Source organism: Musa acuminata, chromosome BXJ3-5 (assembly GCF_036884655.1).
Source record: "Musa acuminata AAA Group cultivar baxijiao chromosome BXJ3-5, Cavendish_Baxijiao_AAA, whole genome shotgun sequence".
Classification (NCBI taxonomy): Eukaryota; Viridiplantae; Streptophyta; class Magnoliopsida; order Zingiberales; family Musaceae; genus Musa; species Musa acuminata.
This window is the reverse complement of record NC_088353.1, coordinates 42,820,753-42,839,581: the sequence shown is the minus strand read 5'-3', so window position 1 is coordinate 42,839,581 and position 18,829 is coordinate 42,820,753. Positions and strand designations below refer to the sequence as shown.

The window sequence follows — 18,829 nt, the reverse complement described above, 5'->3', positions numbered from 1 at the left end:
GACCGTTATTTCGGGATGTATATTAGAAATGCTCTCGGCACTGTTACCGGGGTTGGTGCGAAGAAGAACGACGACTACTTGCTCGTGTTTGGTGGTGTTGGTTGGTGGCGGCATAGAGAAGAGAGGAATCGAGTTGCTTTATTAATACATCAGCCACCCCGGCTGCCCTGGAAGGGCTCTCTCAGCTACCCATCAATGGAGGCCTCTCTCTCCTTCCGCCGCCCCTCCTCCTCCCCTTCTTCATTCTTCTCCCGATCCCCTAATCCCCTCCGGTCTCTTCCGGACTTGGATGCGCCAAAGATCCTGTCTTTTCCGATGTAGGTTTGGGTTTCCTCCAGATCCCCTTCTTTTCGAGACCTTTGAGTTGGTTTTGACGGAAGGTCTGCGCGACAGGTCGTGGAGCAGGAAAAGGTGCCATATTTCGGCCGAGATGGGGGTGAAGTCGGCCCTCTCTCCGGATTCGACGACGCCCGTCGATCTCTCGGTGAGTCCCAGGGTGAGCTCGCTCAAGCCGTCGAAGACCATGGCCATCACCGACCAGGCCACCGCCCTCGTGCAGGCTGGTGTGCCCGTCATCAGGTTGGCTGCCGGAGAACCTGATTTCGACACCCCGGCTGCGATTTCGGAGGTGAATCTCTTCGATCTATGCGGTATCTAGGCTTTGATTAGATAAAGGTCGAATCTTTCTTGAACTTCCATATACTGAGGCTTTTGTGATTGTTGGGTGGTTGTGAAGGCTGGGATTAATGCAATTCGAGAAGGTTATACGAGGTATACTCCAAATGCCGGGACTCTGGAGCTCAGAAAGGCAATTTGTCATAAGCTTGAAGGTCAGTTATCAGGAATTTTTTGTGATGTTTGTTATGTTTAAGGCTGCAAAGAAATTGATTCTCGATGTTTTTCAACCGCAGTCGAGAATGGTTTGTCCTACACACCTGACCAGATTTTGGTTAGCAATGGGGCCAAACAGTGTATTTTGCAAGCTGTGGTTGCAGTTTGTTCTCCAGGGGATGAGGTGAAAATCATCCTTGCTGTTTACTGATAATTTTGATAATTGCAATTGTAATCTTCTTTTCATCTTATTTGGTTTTTCTTTGCTCTCATAGTTGTTTCTTTACTTGAATTGTACAGAACAATACATGCTCTTTGGATTATTAGTTTGTATGTGTTACCAAGTGATTTTTTTTGTACAATGTGGCTTATAACCCTACCATTTATTATTAGCAATAAATTGTTCCATATGTCAAGAAGAAGTGAATATGATCAGTAGGATACAAAATCACCAATTGAATGGAAAAGCAAACTATGGTTATTTGCTGAGATTGATTGGTTCATGTTTCTCTTGATAGCTATAACAAATTACCACCTACCATGTGAGACACGGCTTTTCTCTTTAGGTTATTAGAGTATTTAACTAGTGATATTGCCCTAAACAGTGCTCAATGGTGTGAAACAATCTCTCTAGCTTATCCCAAATATTTGGGACAATGCGCCTGGTTGTATTTGGAGCATCTTACTAAGTTTGTCACTGTTTCCTTCATGATTAAAGTTTCTATACGGGATATTTTCTACCATGCTTGGTATCTCACAAGAAAATACACTAATTTCTTTGTTCAGGTTTTAATTCCAGCACCGTACTGGGTCAGCTACCCTGAGATGGCTAGGTTGGCTGATGCAACTCCAGTAATTCTTTCAACAAACATATCAGACGACTTCCTACTAAATCCAGACTTTCTTGCTTCAAAGATCAATGAGAAATCAAGGCTGCTTATACTTTGTTCTCCATCCAATCCTACTGGTTCTGTTTATCCAAAGAAACTGCTTGAGGAGATAGCTGATATAGTGAGGAAACATCCAAGGCTTTTGGTGAGGTTTCCATAGATGAAATCTATCTGTGAATTTATAATAAATTAATAACAAATTCTTATGAGTTCAATTTATTGACCACCTTGGATACTTCTGTTTGTCTCTCAGGTTTTATCTGATGAAATATATGAACATATCATTTATCCACCAGCCAAACACACAAGCTTTGCTTCATTGCCCGGAATGTGGGAAAGAACCTTAACCGTGAATGGGTTTTCTAAGGTAGTTGGTTTTTATGTGTATTTTTTTGGTCTTATGAATCAAAAGGATTGTCTTGGCAAAGATATGGAATCAAGTGCCAGAAATTCAATCTTTGTTGCTGCACAATTAGTCACATTGATCATGGCGACAAGAAACATAGTAGTTCTTCATTATATTTCTGTCATCCGTTGGACAGTTTATCATTTGATTGGTTTTGAGTTGAATTACCTAAACAATTTACAATCTCTTGGTTGAACCATCATTTTGCTATTTAGGACATTATCAATGACAAGGCTTTGAATCTGATGGTTGCATGTTTTCTAGGCTTTTGCAATGACTGGTTGGCGACTTGGGTACCTTGCCTGCCCTAAACACTTCTTAACAGCTTGTGGAAAGATTCAGAGCCAGGTAAATTATCTCTTCCTTGACAATATTAAGAGGTCTCATTAATGGATCTTTGATTTAAGATGGCATACATCTACAGTAGTTATTTGTTAGTTCTTCTGTTGTCTTTATATCTTTATCTAGCTTTGTCTTCCATTCAAAACCACTGGATGATAAGCAAAACTTGCCTTTCCTGCTTAAAGTCGCTAAAAGAAGAGAAATATGTCAATATCCGGATGAAGTTCGTGAAAGGGAAATATTATCTGTTGCATACATGGTATACAATTTCGAATAGTACCGGTCCGACGGCATACCGGTACACGGACCGCCCGCTATCGGACGGAACGTGTTACAGTGCTACAGTAAGAGGAAAAATATTTAAAACCACTCGGTACGCCCTGATGTACCGCTCGGTACACGGTACCATACTGTACTGAGCCAACCTCGAAATATCAGTACCGTACGGTATTACATACCTTGGTTACATACATAGGTATAAATTGCAAAAAGGGATTTAAAGTTCCCTCCAAGATATAATCCAAACACCCTTAGATATTCTTCATACCAATGAGTGCCAATTTTGAATCTTCTAATTCTAACAAGGAATGCAAATAGGGCATGATCTAACATGATCTTTTCTTTTATGAAATGAAATGTACCCACTATCTATTCAAAAAACTGGGCAGCTAGTTGATCACCTGCATTACAAAAACCATTTGAGCCTTTACCTCTACAGAAGTTTGTGATCCTGCAAGATGTCATATTAGCTTCTGTAGGAATATATCTTGCAAATAGAAAATTGCTCTAACAGTTTCTAGTTGGCATGAGGCAATTGCCCAAAGAAACAACAATACAGAAGGGGATATTTAGTTCATTGAATCATGTAATGAAAATTTAATGAATTTTAGTATGGAGTATTTATTTATATCAAAATATTGGGCTAAGGTGTCAAAGATATGTGTAATATAACTGCTATCATTAGTATATTGTGAGCTTTACAGTCATGGCATAGAGTGCCCCTTTATCATCTGTACTAATACATATCTGCAAGGACCCAATAGTCAATTAATTTGGCTGGCATGATGCCAACTGCAGATCATGTAGTTTATAATAACTGGCCATGGCTTACACAGTTATAACTAGCTTTCCGAATCCCTAGTAAAGTTTGCTGATAGAGGAAGCTGGTTCTAGAATGGTTTGGCACACTTGTAAATTGACATTCAGAATCTGATAGTTTATTTGTTCAAAAATGGAGCTTTTCCATATTAATCTGTCATTAATTTTCATAGCCAGATTAACAAAAATATATAATTTAAAAAAGTTGTTCTTATAGTTTACCATGAGAGATTTTTATCTTTGTTCTTTCCTATGATTGATTACATATAATCCAGTTAGAATTGGTTTTTCTCTTGCCTCTTGTTTCATTATCTTTACATGCCTAAACAATTCCAATGAGTCTGTACCTGCTGCAGTCTACCTCTGGTGCTAGCAGCATATCCCAGAAAGCTGGACTTGCAGCTTTAGGTTTGGGCTATGCTGGTGGCGAAGCAGTCTCGGTCATGGTGAAGGCATTCCAGGAAAGACGAGATTTCTTAGTTGAAAGCTTTAAAGAATTGGAGGGTGTGAAGATATCAGAGCCCCAGGTAAACAATATTTTGTTATTCATACATTTATATCCATTTTTATTAGCTTACACACCAATATTCTTCAACAACAGGGTGCTTTCTATCTGTTCATCGACTTCAGTTCCTACTACGGTTCTGAGGTTGAAGGATTTGGCACTATCAAAGACTCTGAATCCCTTTGCCGGTTCTTCTTGGACAAGGGCCAGGTGAGATCAGCAAGCCATAACGTGGTTTCTGGACCCTGAATAAGCATAAGCTTTACACATTTAAAACAAATGTCAGGATTAACATAATTGATGTCTTGTTGGGCAGGTTGCACTTGTTCCGGGAGATGCATTTGGAGATGATAAATGCATTCGGATGTCATACGCTGCATCTCTATCAACCTTGCAAGAAGCAATGAAGAAAATAAAAGAAGCCATTGGTCTCCTCAGAGCACCTGCTGCTGTCTAATTGTTGTGAGATTCTTTCCTCGAAAAATTGGTACAAGAATTTGTACTAGTCCCCAAGTGCATCTGACATTACTGCTGTTGTATTAGTGTATGCTTTGCTCATAAAACCAAAAATATTTTGCAAAACATCTGAAGGACAAATAGTCCATTCTTGGAATTTACACCTTTCAAGAAGTAATAAACTTGGTTCAATTACTGGTTCATGATATCTCCAGTTTGTTGTGTTGATTGCAGCTTACAAGGTGTATAATTATCTGAGAAAATGCTTGAACATATTGGTATTAGTTTATTGCCTTGTTGGCTATTTGGATTTGGATAGGATGAAAGTTGTGAATATTCTATTCGTTGTAATTCTATTATTAAAAATGATAATGATAACGAATTGGGTTCTTCGGGTAGACATCATCTTGATGTAGGTTTATCATTTATGTATCCTTGAAATGAGTTTGGGATGGTCTTCAGAAAGGAAAATAAGTACTCTATAGTTTCATCATAGAAATCCATCATATTTGTTGCTAGTTGTGCCAACATTAATACTTGTTGCTAGTTGTTACAGCAAGTCTCCCCCTAATGTTACTGCTTCAGGAGAATGACTTCCAACACCACCATCAACAGGCAGATGGTCTCTCTGGGTGACAGATTCTATTTAGAAACAGGCTAATTTGGAGGTGCAATGAAGAGCAGCATTTATCAGATCTTTAAGTAATGACAACCACAAACAACTTCTGCTGAGTAAATCATGAAATTTCTTAAACAGATTTATCTCTGTTCATGCTGTTACTACAGAGTAATTAGTTTGAAGCACAAAACAGCACGGCGATAAGTGGCACATACAATGCTTGAGAACAGGCTTTTCTTGAGAAGAAGGCAGGTCAGAGACCAAACCAATATTATTAATAAGTCAAAGAATTATAAAGAGAAAAAGTTAAAATAAAAAATACAGCAGAATATAAGAAACTACAGAAACAGAAGTAGCAGCAGACTCTTCCTTTATGCTTGTGAAAGTCCATCTACAATTAGCATCTGCAATGCTTGGAACAAACTAAATCTTGCATCTGTATTCAGAACTGATCCAGATAACATCAGACGGATTTACGGATTTGTATTCAGATGATCGACAAGAGTTTCTTCTTTGACACAAAAATGTTTGTGATGATCTTGGATAAACATTCTCACCTTGACAAGAATGATATTATTGATGGTGGCTATCTTGTAGAGATTGACACCTTTGATCAAAAAGGATGAAACTCGACAAAATCGTCACAGAATTTGTGATACAAAAAGGTTTGTGACGATCATGGATAAACGAACTCACCTTGTAACAAGAATGAGATTTATTGATGTTGGATATCTTCTTGAGACTGACACCTTTGATCAAAAAGGATGAAACTCGACGAAATTGCCACAGAATTTGTATTGGATTATAGGATCATGTCCAGTGAAATCTCCGGGCAGGTCCATGAGGCTGATCTCTTTATTAGAGGCTTCATGGCTTTGTCCTCTTCAAGAGAGACCATCCCAAGATGAGATGGGTCTTCCAGCATCATCTTCGATACCAAATAACCTGCAATGGACCATGTCTGAAACTTCCTTGCCTGCTTGCCGATGTATCTTCCTAGCTTACCATCATAGTATTCTGGCCAACTGTCTTTTAACAGTCTGCTCTCAGCAAGCTCTATTGCTCGTCGTGCAATCTGGGGTCGACCAGTCTTTATACAGGCTGCAGTGAGCAGCCACAGAAGCACTGCATGTGTAGCAGAAAATAAGAAAGTAGCTTGAAGAATTGTTGAAATATAAAGCATTAAATTTATACAATCAACTAAATGCTGATGGCCATGCAAATGAACAACTAGTAGCAAAATAACTAGAAGAAACAAATTTGATGAAGTTCAAGGAAAATAGCATGGATCAATGGTGGACAAAATTTTTCTGCTACCTACTTGACCTTTGAGATATGCCAAAAGATGAAAGAATCATGGGTTGTCTGTCACTTGAACTTACCTGGCCAAGATCCTCCATTGTGGTAACTCCATCTGGTGTTCTTGGGGTCACAGCCAGTAACTATCCGCCACTCATGGCTCTCTATGGCAGGGTAAGTAACCTTGAGAGGCATTTCTCCAACCAGCTCTTCCCAACGTTCTTCAATGAGATCCATCACAGCCATGGATTGCTCAGGGGTAGCAAGAGATGACAAAATAGCAACACAGTTACCCAACGCAAACCAACGGAAGTCCATCCTTGCAGGGCTGACATTTCCGATGAAGTAACCACCTCGAGTAGGCATGAAATCAAACACCCAATCTGGAATTGAATCAGGAATCACATTGAACTTGTTCACAGCTGTGTGAGAGTATTCCTCGGTTTTGTAGCGATAAATGTCATTTAGTTGCTGGAAATCAAGCCAAAAGTAGGTTCTCATGTGATAACTTAGAGCATGCAAACGTTTCACTATTCGCTCTACAAATTCCTTTCCCTCTGAATCATGTTTGAGCATTGTCAGAGCACACCTCAATGCCATAAAGAAAAGAGCTTGGATTTCGATAGGATAACCATATATACCCTGAGAAGCCGATGTAGATATGTAAATGAGATGAACCAATTAATAATACAATCACTAAAATTTTAAAGCTAAATTTTTGCAGATGCAAATGGCAATTATAATAGTAACCAGGCAAGTAACAAGCAAGTACATGGGGATTTTTATGCACACTAATGAATGATAGAGTAGGCCTAGAGTTTGGTTAGCATTGTGCGCTAAAATTCTACTTGGCATGTCAATTTGTGGCTTTGGTCATGACATGAATTAGCAACCCTGAATGGTCAAATTTCTTTATAATTTATTTTTAGCAAAAGTATATGTCTTGGCTCTGGTTCTAGAATCACTTATGCATTCATTATTTACTGAAAGATTATTCATAAACATGAAACCCTTCACCCCCATCCCCCCACAAAATCACACACATGTTCAATTACATGTGAATTCATCACAAAATTATCCTAGCAGTTAGCCCTGCTTACATGTTCAATTTCATTTCCCATTTCACATTCCAGGGCTATTACTCTTGGAAGTTCCATTGGTAAAGCATAAGGCTAAACTAATTGGAACTGCCAAGGTACTGAATTTTCCTAATTTAGCTGAGTTAAAACAATTAAGCGTCGATCAAAATGAAAGCAACAAAAGCAATAAACTTGTAGGTGTTCTTTTTTTTTATTGTAATTTTGGGACAATGGCTTGTCTGTTCATCTATATCCTGAGAAATAAAACAGTTCAACTAGATATGCCACTGCAACTGGAAGAAAAATGTCTATGATCTTACCATTCTTCGATCGATCATCGAGCAGCCATCAGCACAGAGCAAGGTTGGAAATGTATCAAAGCCCTCGGACAGACATAAAGTTAGTATAAGCCTTATTCCCTTTTGGCATTCAGGTGATTCTGCAAGAGATGAATCCCCAGTTGACTTCGTATAAGCACGCAGAAGAATAATCCACCAGAACCCAGAGTCAACAGGTGCAACTCTTCCAATTGCACTCTCACCAAAATCTGCAACCAGTGTGTCGGTTTTCCTAACAGGATCATGCAGCACCTTGAAGCTTGCCGGCATCACACCTTCCCCAAGCTTGAAACGGTCTATCCTCTTTTCCCAGCCTTGAAGGTACAGAGTCTTCAAAAGGAAGTTCTTAACCATCTCTGGTTCCCCATTCATCAGAAAAGCCAGTGCACTTGGTACAAAATCGCGAACAAATACCTATGTGAAGATAAATCTCATCAATATAAGTAATGATCTCAGAAAAAGGAATCTACTCTTTAACATTCGTTGTTATACAGCAAAGACCTCAGTATACTCCTCAAAGTAGTAACATCAATGCTTTCACAAACAAAGTTGCAACCAGACACCACACCACTAAGAACTACATGTTCATCAAGAGTTCAAGACATTACAGAAAGCACGAGAAATTTCACTAATTTAAGCGCAAAAAAATATTTTTCCTCCACCAATACTTTCAATTCCCAGAGAAGACAAAGTAGCAACCTATTAAATATGAACAAATCATGAGCAAAATAAAGACATTTACATATGAGAAGTATAGATTCCAGCAAAAATTACCTGGTCATAGTTGAGGACTTCCTCCGATGCGTGATCATAAGCAGCAATCGTGCCGACGGGCTCCCCCTTGAAATACACTATCGACCTTCTTAGGGCCTCCCAAGCCTCCGCAATGATCGGATGCGGCTCGAACGGGTTCCGAGCCGTGGAGGCCGGTGTGCTGAATCCAGACCTCATGCCTCCGGGAGAGTACAAACTGTCGAAGCTCTCGAGGCCTCTGACATTGATGGAGAGCTCGTTCATCGACCTCTCATCGCACGACCTCTGCCGCTCAATGGGGAGCTTCGGCCTGTCGGGCAGCCGCGACAGGTCAAGATCATCGCCGTCCGCCATCGAGGAGTACGATCCCACCTTCCGCATCCCCGGTTCCTTGAACCCGTTCATCCTTCCAGTACCGGATGCTCACGATCTGCACCACCAAAAGTGCCAATTTTTACCAGAAAATCCAGCTCTGACGACAAATATGATCTGAATTTTTCGCAGAAATGATGCAGTTCTCGAAATTAGGGATGTACAAACAGTAGTAGTATTAGAAGAAGAAGAAGAAGAAGGGAAACGAGAATCCGCACAAAGAAGAGCTCAGGACGAGATTGCGGTCAAAAGCAGGAAAGCCTCCATCTTTACAGAAGAAATCAAACACGAAAAGAAGAAGAAAAGTCGATCTTTTGTTGGCTCTGATCCAACCGACCGTGACACCAGAAAGCAAGCGGGATGAACGCGACAGTTGAAGACGAAAAGAAGAGGCAAAGAAGATGCAGATAGAAAATTTACCAAGGGAGCGTGTAGGCGACGAACCCTAGAGATCTGGAGCGGATCGGAGAGGGCAGGGGAACGGTGGAGGGAGCTGGCGGCGAGCGGCAGAGAGAGAGAGAGAGAGAGAGAGAGAGAGAGAGACAGAGGGAGAGAGAGAGAGAGAGGATGCGAAGCATCTCAACTCCCGCGACTGGGTTTGTGCCTTTAACGGCCGTGATGGCTTCCGTGTTACCGGTCGGGTCAGTTACTCCACCCGGTGCCCGGGAGAAGCCGGTCAGCGCACGTGAGACGCATACCATAATTTTATATCACCACTAATGAATAAATTATTAAGTAATATTATTAAATAATATTAAATTAATTTCATAAATTTTTTTCCTCATGTATTGACATGGATAAGGAGATGTATATTATCGATGTCTCGTAGTAAAATATGAAATTTATCGGGATGATTTTTCTAGAAAATATTTATTCATATTTTAGATTTTTTTTTTCTAAAAATATTTTTTAAAAAAATACTTAAAATATACCTCAAAAGTTTTCTCATCAAAATTATTTACTTGTTTTTTGTAATAAATTTTAGTTCTAACCACAGTATTTTTCATTTGGCTCGTTTATAATATTTGTCAATAGCATTTATGATGTTTTATTAATATACTAGAAATATTATAAATAATATTATATCATATTTTTTAATTGTTATTACTACTTATACACTATTGTAACATTATATTTTTAGGTTCATGATTGGTTTGATTAAGTTTAATAATCTATTTAGATCATTTATAATATTTTTTAATATATTTTATGATATTCATGACCAAAATACCATAACAAATAAAAAATATGATGACAAACAAAAACATATAACAGACGAAAGAATTTTTATTTTTAAATTAAAGATATTATTTGAGAAAAAAATAAGAGATATTAATTGAAAAATATTTATAATAATATTTGTTTTGGAAATATCTTAGCGGGCCGGCCGGGAGGAGAGAGAAGGGGACGGACTCATTTGACGGCTCTCGTGAGTCGTCATCGATGTGATATCGGTGTCCGTGAAGTGGGCTGTCTTCTTGTGGTGGCAGGTGGGGGATGCTCTCCACAAAATAATTGCCCTCTCTCTCTCTCTCTTTCTCTCTCTCTCTCTCTTCTTGTATTGTATTGGTGGAAGAATTCTCGCACGTGTAGACGACTTTCTTGCAAAAAAATAATTTAACAATATTATATTATAAAGTTTGCAAATAATATATCTTTCGATTACAAAGTTGAGTATGACATTTGTAGTTAACATTATTTTTAAAATTAAAAACAAAAATAATATAAAATACCTAAAATACTTTTAATATTTTTAGCAACATTTTTAATAACATTTTATAGAGATTAACTATATATTTTTCCTTATAGCACCTGCCAAAGTAAATGGTTTTTGTAATTATCTTTAAAAACTTAATAAATACTATGTAGATATTTTTGTATTCTTTTTTTTGGTTTTGAACTAACAATTGATTAACTATGTTTCTTGGAACAGATACTAATAAGAGATCTTATTCTTTGAGAGGACATAATGTACTATATTATAATTGTAATGTAATCTAGTGGAAACTTGATAAGAGTGACAATTTCATTTCAGTTATATCCAGGTTGGTGTCAAGGCCAAGATTGATGAGTTCATCACTAAGTCTTTGTAAGTATCCAATAATCATTGGATAGACAGACATATAATCTTTGGAGCAATTCATATGCTTTTAGAGATCATAGTATTTATTGGTGCATGTTAGGAATGAAGATGACAGAATATTATATTACATGAGGAAACAAGGGATGTATCTTCCAGTAGAATAAGGCTCTAAGTGTTTCATAATAGTAACAATAAAAGGGTCAGTATAATTTTCAGAAAGTAAAACATGAAAAGAGCAGTAATTCTGACAAATCATTCTCTAAGTCTGGATTTGACTTCCTTAATGAGTCTGTTTCAAACAAGATCTTCTTTCAGCACAATAACCAATATGGGATGACTCATGTTGACCTATGACAAGTTGCAAAGAGGGGAAGAATTTATCCATTTGCAGCAACAGTTTCCTTCTACCAAGCAACAGTGGTCAAATTTGGGGAACTGTATGTAGTCAAAGCCAAAGAGGGTGAATGAAGCCAGAGAATTTGCATTAGTAGGCAAAAGATGACACAGACTCCATGCAAGTTTAGTTTTGACCTCCAAATGAAGAAAAGATCATCTAGGTGGGTCTGGTCATGGTGGATAAGGGAAGCTGCATATATGCTTTTTGCTCTGCCTATCTTCTGCAACTCATTTTGCTTACCCACCCACCCCACTTTGATCCAACTAACACAGGTTAGTCTCTGGTCAGAGTTATTGTGGTCAATTATGGATTATGGTCAACAAAGGAGGGCTAGAAAAGCTTTAGTTGTGTTGTTCATGAACATGGAAGCTGATGATGTCAGTTTAAGGAATGAATTGGAACATGATATACACACCTACTTGGTTCACATTTTAGGTTGACCTTCTCAAAATAAATCAAAGGTTTCCTAAGCTGTCACAGAATCCAAAGTTGGTGATTCATGTTTTTGTTTTCTGCTTGGGTTGGCATTCATCAACTCCATACTGCAAACTGGGTCTTTGTCAGTTTAAAATTTGCCTAGGTTGTCTCTTATCTGGTTGTCAATATGTTTGGTTAAATGAAGAAGAAGATTCAAATGGGAAGAACTTCTGTGACAAAATAGATACAGTGGATTCAACATCTACATAGTCCAACATCTCTTGGTACTCACAAATCCCATTTTCAACACCACCAACTCTGTCAATGTAATAAATTGGCCTCAATGTAATAAATATGTGGATTCAACATCCACATATTTTCCTAGTTCTCCTCAATTTTCAACTTTAGATATAATTACATTAATTGGCCACAGTTGACTCAGGTGCCAAGTGTGTGTCATGTGGACAGACCATGTAATGGAATATAATTATATGGATGCCCCCTCTGAACAGTAGCACCAAACTATCAAGCAAGGAAGCTATCTAAACTGGACTTCAACAGAGGAGGTTGAAAAGAAATCCATAAATACCAGTTTAACCAGACACCAAAGAGGTACTAATCAGACTAACTACATATTTGAAGCATGAAAGTGATCTATGAGACAAGAATAAGGCATTCAAAATCACTATCAGAAGCAATATTGGCCAAGAACAAGGTCATTAACAGGATCAGTAAACAATGACAAGTACATATGACACACCTCGATGCCCCAAAATTTCTGTGGCCGCGTTCCCATCATGGTCAACGAGCAAATACTTCCTCAATCAGACCAAATTGCATCTGTGAATTAGGACAATCTACATAGAAAAACTTTGAGATCTTGTACATCAGAATTTTAACATTGGCAGAAGGTAGACCATCTCTGGAATGATGATGCAAGCAGTGAACTGGTACTATTAACTCATTTTATAGTATTACCCTTCTTGAAACAAATTGGTATTTGAAAGAAGTATTATATGTTGGAAAGGTTGTAGAAGTTTGCAGATTCAACAATGTTGAAGCCCTTCGATTGCCTTCTTCCACTGCCATGCCCGCTGTTTTGCATCTTCAAATGAAATAACTTTTTTGGGCTGAAAAACAGTCCATAACATTAGGATTTTACCAGAAAGATCTGTGGATTATATGGTAAAAACTTTGGGCAGAGTAGCATACAGTGCATATCTTGAAATGTGATGAACTTGCCACTTGGACACTGAGGTCACCGGCGTTATCCGACCAAATTATGTTTACATTAGCTGTCATTTTGGAGGGATCCACATATAGCAATTTGGGTTTGTCAGTAAGAATGAGTTGCACTTTTTTGTTAGTCAACTTCTGAACTTTCTTCAGATTTGAGATCATAACAATAGTCTCACCCGGCTCAAGAAACTCTTGCCTGACATTCACAAATTTAGACACTTAAACATCTTTTGAAGCTTTCTAAAGCACACAAAAGCCTGAAAACTGAGGAACTGACAAAGCATGAATTGCATAAATCTAAAGGAAGTTTGACAAGTTTCTGAATCAACCAAACAAAACAAAAGAAAGAACAACCAAATTAAAGATAATTTTATGGAAAATAATAAAGTCATGCTTGTAAAGTTGATTCCAAAAATAGGATTCTACAATGCTAGACTGTAGACCTTTCAAAAACAACATATAACTGATAATCGATGCCAGGTATTACAAAGCAAGGTTTTGGGTTTACCATTTAGAGTCAAAAGAATCAATTGAAGCCAGCCTAGAAATATGAGACTGAGGTACAAAAGATGATGTGGCAACTGGGCTTCCATCTGGTATGCCTTGTTGGTGAGAGGGAGCACCTCCAACATGTATGGGGTTCCATGAAGTATCCTGACTATCATAATCCACACTGGTCTGAAAATAAGATGATTAGGTACTTGAGAATGAGATCATTGACAAATCCTTGACATACTTCTAGCAAAACAATCAACAAACGAGAAGTTAGGTACGAACATCCTTCTCCAGAGCAAGTTTTGGTGCTGATGCTTTTCGCAAGTTCTTCCAATCAATTCCTTTGAAAAAAGGATGCTTTCTGAGAGAAGCATAACCATCAGGTCCAGCACCTGGTCTTTTACTTGGATCTGTATCCTGCAATTAAACTTGGATCAAGACAGGAAGCTATACATGTTCAAACATAAAAAATAATATAACAATTAGATCTCAGCATAACAGCAGAAATTTCCAGAAAAATTTAGAAATGTGAAATAGTTAAATCAATCTAGCAAAACATTCTGACATGAATAAGTCAACTATTAATATGTGGGTAGAGGAAGTTGTAACAAAATTTTATTATAAATCATTAAACTTATTTTGACATAGAGAAACAAATATATATATATATATATATATATATATATATATATATATATATATATATATATATATATATATATATATATATATATATATATATATATATGATCATGTCTGATTGTAACACAGTTTCGACAATAAAGTTAGGAAACAAATTATCCATGATAATGAAACAAATTTGTAAAACAAAATCAGTCACAGTGTCATACAGTGCATATACTTGAGCGTTGATGAAATAAAATCTAGTGAAAGAAACAGAGACAAAAAATTGCAATCAAAAGTGAATATATGGTGTTGCAGAAGATTCATTGTTGCTCACCAATAACTTATCAATAAGGTCTCTTGCTTCATGTGAAAAGTACTCAGGAAATTTTAGGTCTCTCGCTATGATCCTTTGGAAAATGAGCCATTCACTAGCATCTTTAAAGGGAGATGAACCAGAGAGCATCTGATATAAGGTGCATCCAAGGGCCCACAGATCATTCCTGTCAAAATCCACCAGATATCAGAATATATTTCAACAGAAATGTCATCAGGAATCGATAATACAAACTATATATATATATAAATAATATATATATATATATATATATATATATATATATAGAGAGAGAGAGAGAGAGAGAGAGAGAGAGAGAGAGAGAGAGAGAGAGAGAGAGAGAGAGAGAGTGGCCATTCTCAAACTGTTGCAAGATTTCCCAAACTAACATGCTTCCTAGAACTGATTTCATATTCAGACTTCAAACCTATTTGTAATACTCATATGACTGCTCTTAATTGGATATTACTTCACTAAAGAAGTACATAGAAAAGAAGAAAACATTGTTCAGAAGCTAAATATCAACTTGTTTCTATTAGCAGCTTAAGAATGGCCAATCACATAGAACTCCACATTGAAGGACTTTTAAAAAAAAAACCAACTAAATCTAACTTTCATTATAGATGACAATGAACCATATATATGATACAAGTTGCACATATGATACACAAGGAGCTATGAATTGATAGCTCCTTGTGAGCTATCAATTCATATATTGTTACTTATATTGCATTATTACAGATATGACTTGATAGCCGTGTACACAAGGAGCTCCAATAACAGCTTCTTAAAAGAAAACTGACCTAACCCACATGGAAAAACACCTAAACTAAAAAAAAGAGGGAATTTCCATAGTTACATAGAAGCAATGTTTACTCACCCGAAGGTTGCTGGAGAAGAATTAAGAACTTCTGGAGGGACATAAGCAGCCGTTCCAACAAAAGTACATGTCTTTTCATCTAAAGACAGAAATAAAAAGGAAAATTCTATTAAGGTTGCTCTATGACCATTTGAAATTAAGAATTTCGGCAATGTTGCATAACCTTACTTGCTGAATTTGGAAGAACTGTAATTTGGCTATCCTTGGTGGGCTTCACACTGCCAAAATCAGCAATTTTAATGTGTCCATCAGTGGTCAGCAGTAAGTTCTCTGGCTGCACCAACCAATTATAACATTAGCAATTCTATGAAAAAATGACAGAATTATATACCCATTTTGTTACCTTAATATCCCGATGAATTAATCCTACACCATGGATATATTCCATAGCATCAATAACTTCAGCAGCATAGAAGCGAGCCTCATCCTCAGATAGATGGCCTTTCTGCAACCAAGGAAATGAAAATGTTTGGCAAGGAAAGTAAACATTCGCAAGAACAGTGCCAGGTAATATTCAAGAATTACCCTGGTTATTTGGTCAAACAGCTCACCACCTTCACAACACTCGAGTGCCATGTCTTCAAAGCAAAACCAACATAAAACATCAGAGATAAATCAATTGATTAACTTCAAATACTTAGACATGAAGAAAAAAAAAGGATCACATAAAAAGAGATTCTAAACTTAACTCAAGAGAAAAGATAAACAACTTACAGAGAGAGTAGGTATCTTGGAATGTAAAACAAAGCCTGATTATGCCAGGATGGTCCAACTGATCAAGCACAATGCGCTCCAGCTTTACATAAGAAACTTTATTTTCTTTAGCAATAAACTTCTTGTCCATAATTTTCAAAGCATAGACATTTCCTGTGTCCTTTTTCTTTGCCCTGACTACCTGATACGGAAGAATGAGACATCAGAATGACTATCCTTACACATTATGATCCAACACAGATATGACGTACACAGGCATAGAATAAATATTATCAGAAATAATTTAACAAAATATTCTGTATATGTCGTGGCAACTACAAGTGCTTGTTGGATTTCCATCAGCTTATGTGCCAGAATTAAAGCACAAAAACCATCAAGAAAATCTCGATTTGAGAAGATCAGAAATCAAAACCTGATGTACCAGTTATCATTAGGATACATATCAAAACCAGAGATTGCCAAGCAATAAGCAAGATGATTATCACTTGGCCGTTGGAGAAGCATCACGTTTAAGAGTAAAATTAAGACAAATGCATGATTTCATAAGGACTCTTATTAAGGATTCTACCAGTTTATAAGCATCGCCCTGATGATAATTGAACCTTGCGTACTATAATTATTATTATACTGAATGGTAGGAAAAGAGAGTAATTCCACTCGAGAAATGGAGGGAAAAAGGAAAAAAGGCTAACTGTGTTCAAATGCAAAACACTAGAAATTCATACTCCATGATAATAAAAAAAGCAATGCCAATGAACTATTTGAAATTACACTCAACTTTATAATTATGGTTCTCCAAATTGAATAAAGAACTAATGTTCTGACTCAACAAGATGGTGAAGATAACACGATATGGTTCCTTATGATTGATATGACTAATCAAGAACTTGCAATGAAAATTCTAATCACCATGAAAATGTCCAATCAAGCATCCCATTCATGTACACGTCTAAAAGTTCAGGGCTTTTAATTCAAGGTATTCTTCTTATTTTCGTCTTCAATTTCCAGTCCATGTCCCCATGAAAACATGATAATTAATATATTTACTTGCTGAAGCTAGAAACTAGTTTCCAGGTAGTAGCTTCATCCTCCTCGGTGAGTTCTCATTAGCCACTACCTACATCCACAGGTCATAGTCACCATCGTGGTTCTTTCCCACTACCAAAGGTGGATATTTCAATGTAGACGGTAGAGGATCCAAACCTGCTGGTCAATTAATCGGGGAAGTGCCCCGATGAGCTGAAGCGAGATATCCTCGGACCATATGCCAGATCTCGTGGTGATAACCAATGTAGGAACAGAGCAGCAGTGGAGCATAGCAATATGGTGAAGGAGGGTAAAGATAGGGGACAAGCTGAGCATAAAGGGAAGGAACCTAGACAAAGGGAGGTGAGAAAGGAGCGAAGGGGTGACAACATTGTGGATGCATTGAGCGGGACTCGAGCATATCAGAGGAAAGGAAGAACAGTTGTAGGGCAGCGACTAAGGAGGTAAAGATATTCTATTACAGAAAATAATACGTCACAACGTAGGAGATTGAGAGGGTCTCCTCGTGAAATTATTCCTCCAAAGTTCATCGTTTTGTGGTAAAAATCTGCAAAGTCATTATTTTCTTGGAGAATATAATGAGAAAAGCAAAATTCACAAAAGTTTTGGTTTCTCAAACTCACGCTTCCGGTTACCAAACATCTAGCAGTTCGTATGGGATCATTCATCCGAATACTGAATTTATCTTTTTATGCCCAGGATGATAAAATATGAAAGATCGAACCTTCGAGTAGGAACCGACGCCATATATCTTCCCCAGCTCGAAATCATTGATGGTGAACTGCTCCTGCGGCGCCCTGAAGACAATGCTGTTGGTCCTCTGCACCGCCGGGCGGGCATGACCCCCATCCCCGGTCGTCTCCGGCTGCTGCAGCCGGAGCTTCGCCTCGAAGTCCCTCTCCATCTCCTCCCCACCGCCACCACCGACAGCCATCATCCGCCCCCCCAGCACACCGCCCCTACCGACGCACCAACCGATCTGCAACCCTTCCTATCTGGGTGGCCTCCGAGGACGGGAGGTGGTCAACGAGGACCCACGAACTATCGGATTTCCCGCCTCCCCTCTCCCTCTAAACTCCCCCTCAGATAAAAAGGGGGAAGACGCGAGGGATTTCGCCTGCCACCGCCGCAGCCTTATATCGAAGCCCTGAAGAGAAGATTACAAGCTGCAAAACGCAGCATTTGGTCGGGCCGCGGTTCGGCTAAAAGCGGAGATTTCGGAGACGGGAGATGGGAAAGGGCGCAGGGGAGGAGATCGCACATGTGCTTCTTTCTCTCTATTTCCTTATCCTTTTCCTTTTCTTGGGTCCCAACAAAGCGGCATAAAATGTACGATTGAGAGGCGCTATATAACGAACCCTCTTTTATTTGACGAAGCGCTCCCAATTTGTTATCTAAAAGATAAATTCTATTATTCCAAGCAGATTAATTTTTATTTCTTATTTTTGGCACCATTACTCGACCCAATATTGGGAAATTGAGAATTAGTCAGCACAATGTTTGACCCAATAAAGTTGACTCAAATGATTAGGCCCACTTGAAGCCCATGTTTAATGGGCCGGATTGATCCGAAATCAGGCCCGGTTTTGAAACCGCATATATGATCGG

General features: G+C 38.2%; 3 protein-coding genes across 3 annotated transcripts; 1 reads left to right on the top strand and 2 right to left on the bottom strand.

Annotated features, from left to right (window-relative positions):
* Positions 1-4,736, top strand: LOC135637964 (bifunctional aspartate aminotransferase and glutamate/aspartate-prephenate aminotransferase-like). The gene is made up of 10 exons (XM_065150868.1): positions 1-317; positions 394-628; positions 737-830; positions 912-1,015; positions 1,618-1,866; positions 1,975-2,088; positions 2,392-2,475; positions 3,924-4,094; positions 4,169-4,282; positions 4,389-4,736. The coding sequence occupies exons 1-10, from the start codon at positions 16-18 to the stop codon at positions 4,527-4,529; spliced, it is 1,608 nt and encodes a 535-aa protein (XP_065006940.1). The 5' UTR covers positions 1-15; the 3' UTR covers positions 4,530-4,736.
* A 628-nt stretch (positions 4,737-5,364) lies between these two features.
* On the bottom strand, positions 5,365-9,570 carry LOC103986372 (probable alkaline/neutral invertase D). The gene is made up of 5 exons (XM_009404366.3): positions 9,409-9,570; positions 8,638-9,046; positions 7,846-8,277; positions 6,530-7,088; positions 5,365-6,272 (listed from the first exon to the last, which is right to left on the bottom strand). Exons 2-5 carry the CDS (start codon positions 9,019-9,021, stop codon positions 5,950-5,952), a joined length of 1,698 nt encoding a protein of 565 aa, XP_009402641.1. The 5' UTR covers positions 9,022-9,046; positions 9,409-9,570; the 3' UTR covers positions 5,365-5,949.
* A 2,972-nt stretch (positions 9,571-12,542) lies between these two features.
* Positions 12,543-18,540, bottom strand: LOC135638717 (3-phosphoinositide-dependent protein kinase 2-like). The gene is made up of 11 exons (XM_065152028.1): positions 17,946-18,540; positions 16,175-16,355; positions 15,986-16,038; positions 15,804-15,905; positions 15,629-15,734; positions 15,461-15,539; positions 14,581-14,746; positions 13,902-14,036; positions 13,633-13,802; positions 13,098-13,320; positions 12,543-13,015 (listed from the first exon to the last, which is right to left on the bottom strand). Exons 1-11 carry the CDS (start codon positions 18,156-18,158, stop codon positions 12,932-12,934), a joined length of 1,512 nt encoding a protein of 503 aa, XP_065008100.1. The 5' UTR covers positions 18,159-18,540; the 3' UTR covers positions 12,543-12,931.
* Positions 18,541-18,829: the final 289 nt, after the last annotated feature.